This window comes from Poecilia reticulata, linkage group LG11, assembly GCF_000633615.1.
Source record: "Poecilia reticulata strain Guanapo linkage group LG11, Guppy_female_1.0+MT, whole genome shotgun sequence".
Taxonomy (NCBI): domain Eukaryota; kingdom Metazoa; phylum Chordata; class Actinopteri; order Cyprinodontiformes; family Poeciliidae; genus Poecilia; species Poecilia reticulata.
In genome coordinates this window covers 4,201,139-4,205,580 of record NC_024341.1, presented here as the reverse complement: position 1 = coordinate 4,205,580, position 4,442 = coordinate 4,201,139, and the positions used below count along the sequence as shown (strand labels likewise).

The window sequence follows — 4,442 nt, the reverse complement described above, 5'->3', positions numbered from 1 at the left end:
CTTCTGCTGGTTTTTCTCCTGCTGAGGGAAGTGATGCGGGATCAGGAAACGATCAGAGTTCTGCCGTCTCTAATCACGTCATTTTGTGAAATGTTACCTGATTTCAAAAACATTCTGGCAGAGAAATAATAAATGTTTCGTTGGATGACTACAAATTGGAAATAAAATGATTTTTTTCTTTGACCGACAACGAAAAAACTCCAGCGCAACCTCTGCTCGAAACTAGAACATTGTCGGCCCTCTTGGGGGGGGCCGCCACTGCTGCTGAATACAAGGAAACTTAAGGAACTTAAAACATTCTAAGTTTAAACTACAAAATATTAGTTGTATTTTATTAGCAACACCACAATATTGTATTTCAGTTAGATCGTGCAATTACAAATGTATGATAAATGGGTGTGGAAACTTTTTCATCCAAAAATGTCAATTCGTCAAAATATGTCCAATTACATTTATGCAAAATAAATTAATAAAAATACATCACAATTGGCAGGGATGAATCTTGCAAATAATTAATACCCACGTTTAAAAAGGAATGACTAAAGGAATCTGCAGTTGTACCAGCTGTACAGCCAAAAAGGAAAAAAAATATTTTAAGTGGGGGTACACTGAAAGAGAAATTGTGAAAGACTTTGGATTTATTTCCTAAAACGATGTCTTATGACCAACATTTATAGCATTTTATAGCAGCCTTAAACGAGTAGAAAACATTTGGTGACAAAACTATTCATTAAAAACAGAAAGCTCAGCACCAACGTGAATGTTCTGTGCTGTATTTATTCTCTCCGGGCCCGTTACGGGGCTTGTGAAATGTTTACCAGGACCATAATAATTGGGCAGAATGAGACTCTTAACACTTGCGTGCATTTTATAACCTTTGTAAAAGTTTATTGCACCTGAGGGGGATGTTGACATTTTAAACACTGTCTTGTTGAGTTCGGGAGACCGCATTGCATTTAAAACACTCATACATAAAAAATAAGAAAAAAGACCCTCCTGGCCTTAAACACGGAGACACGGGAAAACACGTTCACACCTAATGGATACCTCTGCGGTTTATTAAGTTCAAGGCAAAAGTTCTACTTCTTTCGTGAACGGAACATTACTTTCTAACGGTAGCAATTTTCCCAATCTGAAACTGAAGTGGCGATGCTTTCAATATTACCTTTCATACACCGTTGCGTGGGTTGTATGTAGGACACATACAGCCCACTCTGCTTGAATCAAACTGTAGACGCTGCAGTTATGTTACGCGATTCTAAAGATACCAACGCACCTGTTTCAAGCCTCTTAAAGAGGATGCTCCTCTGTGGATTTAGCCCGTCTCATTGTCTTTCTCCTCTGTGACTTCCCATCAAAGCTCTAATACCGTATGATAAGAGGCGGTTTATTCTGTAGCTGGGTTTTTAATCAGGCGTGTTGCTATGGAATTCAGTATGTCGTAGTGTCAAAAAAAAAAAAAAGTACAAGATCGTGAATAAAATTCTTGGAAAGTTATATTTTTTCCAATAAGTGAAATACTCTGCCAGTGGAACTAGTACTCTTTCATCAATATTGACTTAAAACAATCTCCTGGATCCTGTTGAAAAGATACTTGGAAATTAGTTTTGTCTTATTATGCAAATATCTTAGTGTACTAAGATATTTTCACTAGAAACTAGATCAAACATACTTGGTAAAATGTTGTGTTTTTGCAGCCTCCATCAATATCGCCACCAGAATTTGTTTTTCTAGAAAATCTATGGATGCTGTGCAGTGAATTGATTATAGATCATGTTTATTGTTTTATGTCTTTACAATCATCAAAAGCATGCGAGAAAAGTATGTGGACAATCCCTGGCTTGCTRATTATACCATACGAAAACACAAAACCATTATAAATGTTTCATTAAGATAAACCAGAACTCAAATAAAAGAAATGGAAAAGACGTCAAAAATGCAGCTTTAGTTGTGGTAGTAACTCTGTCTCGGTCCAGGAGATTTTTCTTTTTTGTCAGGTCATTGGTTCCATCTATCCCTGTCTCTGTTCCTCACGTAGCTCTTTACTTTTTTTTCCAATGACAAACAAAAAACTGTAATATATTCATGAGGGTAGTAGAGTGGGCAAAAGTTATACAAGAATAGAAGTATAAAATCAGACACACGAACAAGGAATGTATGTACTTTACACTTTCATACTAGAATAATTTTTTTACTCAAGTTTTAGTAAAAATAAATATTAAAAATTACTTGAGTATAAAAAAGTATTTCATTAGATACATATTCATGTGTTGATTAACAGTGAATATACATATACCTGCGTATCGGTGCATCGTACCAATGCGGGGCTGATGCCCATCTTTAGCAGTCATTGGACGAGAGGTGGCATACATCCTGGACAGGTCGCCATATTTGTTCTTTCTTTAGGTGAACAAACTCCAGGTGGGTAGAGTGGCCTGAATTTTAACTGAAGCTAGAGAAGCATTGCTTCAAAACAATATTACCAAGAACTATAAAGCTTGGTCTGCACGATCAGGCCCAATCGAATGCGTTATACCTACGATTTTGGTCGGTTAGTGTGTCTCAGGTTTTGAAAATCATCCGACCATCTAAAATCGTTTAGTGTGAACTGCTGTCGATCACTGCTTTCCAGTCACCATGGAAACCCTTGATACTTCAAATTCGGGCAGGTGGGGGAAACAAATGCGTCCACTATAACACTTACATTTTATTGGCTTAGAGGTTGCCAGGAGACGGTGCTTTTTTGTTCCAAGCTCGAGCAGGAGCGAGCAGAGGTTTTACAACAGCTGTCAAAGGTTACCATAGCACGGACAATCCTATGATGTCACAAGACATGTTGTGATGTCACCACAGAACTTCACTTAAAGTTCAGTTGACTAGTTCTTTAGCTTGTCAGAAAGCAAAAGGTCGAGTGGAGACTGCTTCTTCAGAAAACACTGTTTGGACAATTTTCAGCATATTTTTGAAACCAATATTGAGAGAAATGGAGACTCAGACAAAGGAAATCTTTGAACAGGAGACCCATTGCCAAGAAGATGGACAGAAGAACGAGGAAAATCAGGATGCCTGGATTCAAGATACCCAAAGCAAAAAGTCTTTGGAGGAGGAAATTAATAGATTAAAGACTCTTTTGGACGAAGAACGAGCCAAATTCAACAACGAACATGATAGAGCAAATAACTTGGAAGAAGAACTGCTCAAACTCAAGCTAGAAAAACGTGAGTTTAATGGAAATGACATTGGCCTATGCAGTGAGGCAAAAAAGGGATGGGATGCCAGTGAAGACATGGAAAATAAAGCCCTCCAAGATCAACTAAGAACCTCTCAAGAAAAAGAGGCACTTTTACAACAAGAGATAGAGGAAAATACGGCTTTGTATCAAGAAGTTCTGGCAAAGCTCCAAAATGATGTTGTCAATCTCTCAGAACAGGTGGCAACATTGCAGGAAGAGCTGGAGATTGAAAGATCAGCCAATTCTCAAAATGCAAACAAAACATTTTTTAAGATCAGAAGAGGTGACAGCACAGCTCAGATTACAGAGCTGAAGAAAGAAATTGCGTTGCTGAGAAAGACGACTTCAGAGAAGGAGAGGCAGCTACAGGAAGAGCTGCACAAGATGACGGAGTCCTCCCAAGAACTAAAGAGCAATTATCAAACTTCTGTTAATGTTCTGGTGCAGCAAACAGAGTCACTAAAGAAAAAGCTCAGAGACAATGAAAAAGCTCATTCTGAAATGCTGACGATGAACCAGGTACTTCATGCAGGTCTGGAAGCTGAGAACGAGGCTCTTAGACAACAACTGACATCCCAGCAAAACGCCACCATASAGACCGAGACACGTCTCCAGAGTGAGCTGGAACAAATCAAAGAGGTGAGTCTGGAAATGGTCCAGAAATATGAAGCTGATATTTTGGCCCTCAGGGAAGAAATACAAACGATGGAGCAGGAGCACAGAGAYGAAAGATATCGVCATGCAGAGATTGAGATACGTAATGGAAAGAGAGCCAAATTCCTTCATGCTGAGAAAAACATGTTGCAGAAGGAACTGGACGAAGTGAAACGGAAACTCTTTTTAGATGAAGTAGRGCATAAAAAAGAGATGGATTCTTTGACAGCTGAAATGGAACGTCAACTTCAATGTAATTATAAGCTCTCKGAGGAGCTAAAACAGAAAGAACAGGAGAATGACGAAGCAAAGGCTCCCCTACCAGAAAAGAAGCCTTTACTAAAAAAACTCCGACATGCGCTGGGTTTGAGGAAACCAGAAAGATGGAAGAAAAGGGAGGCTGAAGAAAATGAGTAACGCTTGATTTATGCTAGGGGTCAAGACAAAGAAACTTCTCACTATAATGAATGGATGAAGATTTGCAATTCACTACCAAGGACCACATCATAAAGGTAGAAGTTTAAAGATTTATTGAAGAAGGGATGAGAGAATGAGG

General features: G+C 38.6%; 1 protein-coding gene across 1 annotated transcript; it reads left to right on the top strand.

The window, feature by feature from the left end:
- Positions 1-2,482: 2,482 nt before the first annotated feature.
- On the top strand, positions 2,483-4,144 carry LOC103472021 (myosin-3-like). Its single transcript, XM_008421366.2, has 2 exons — positions 2,483-3,848; positions 3,922-4,144. The coding sequence occupies exons 1-2, from the start codon at positions 2,984-2,986 to the stop codon at positions 4,056-4,058; spliced, it is 1,002 nt and encodes a 333-aa protein (XP_008419588.1). The 5' UTR covers positions 2,483-2,983; the 3' UTR covers positions 4,059-4,144.
- The last annotated feature ends 298 nt before the right edge of the window (positions 4,145-4,442 follow it).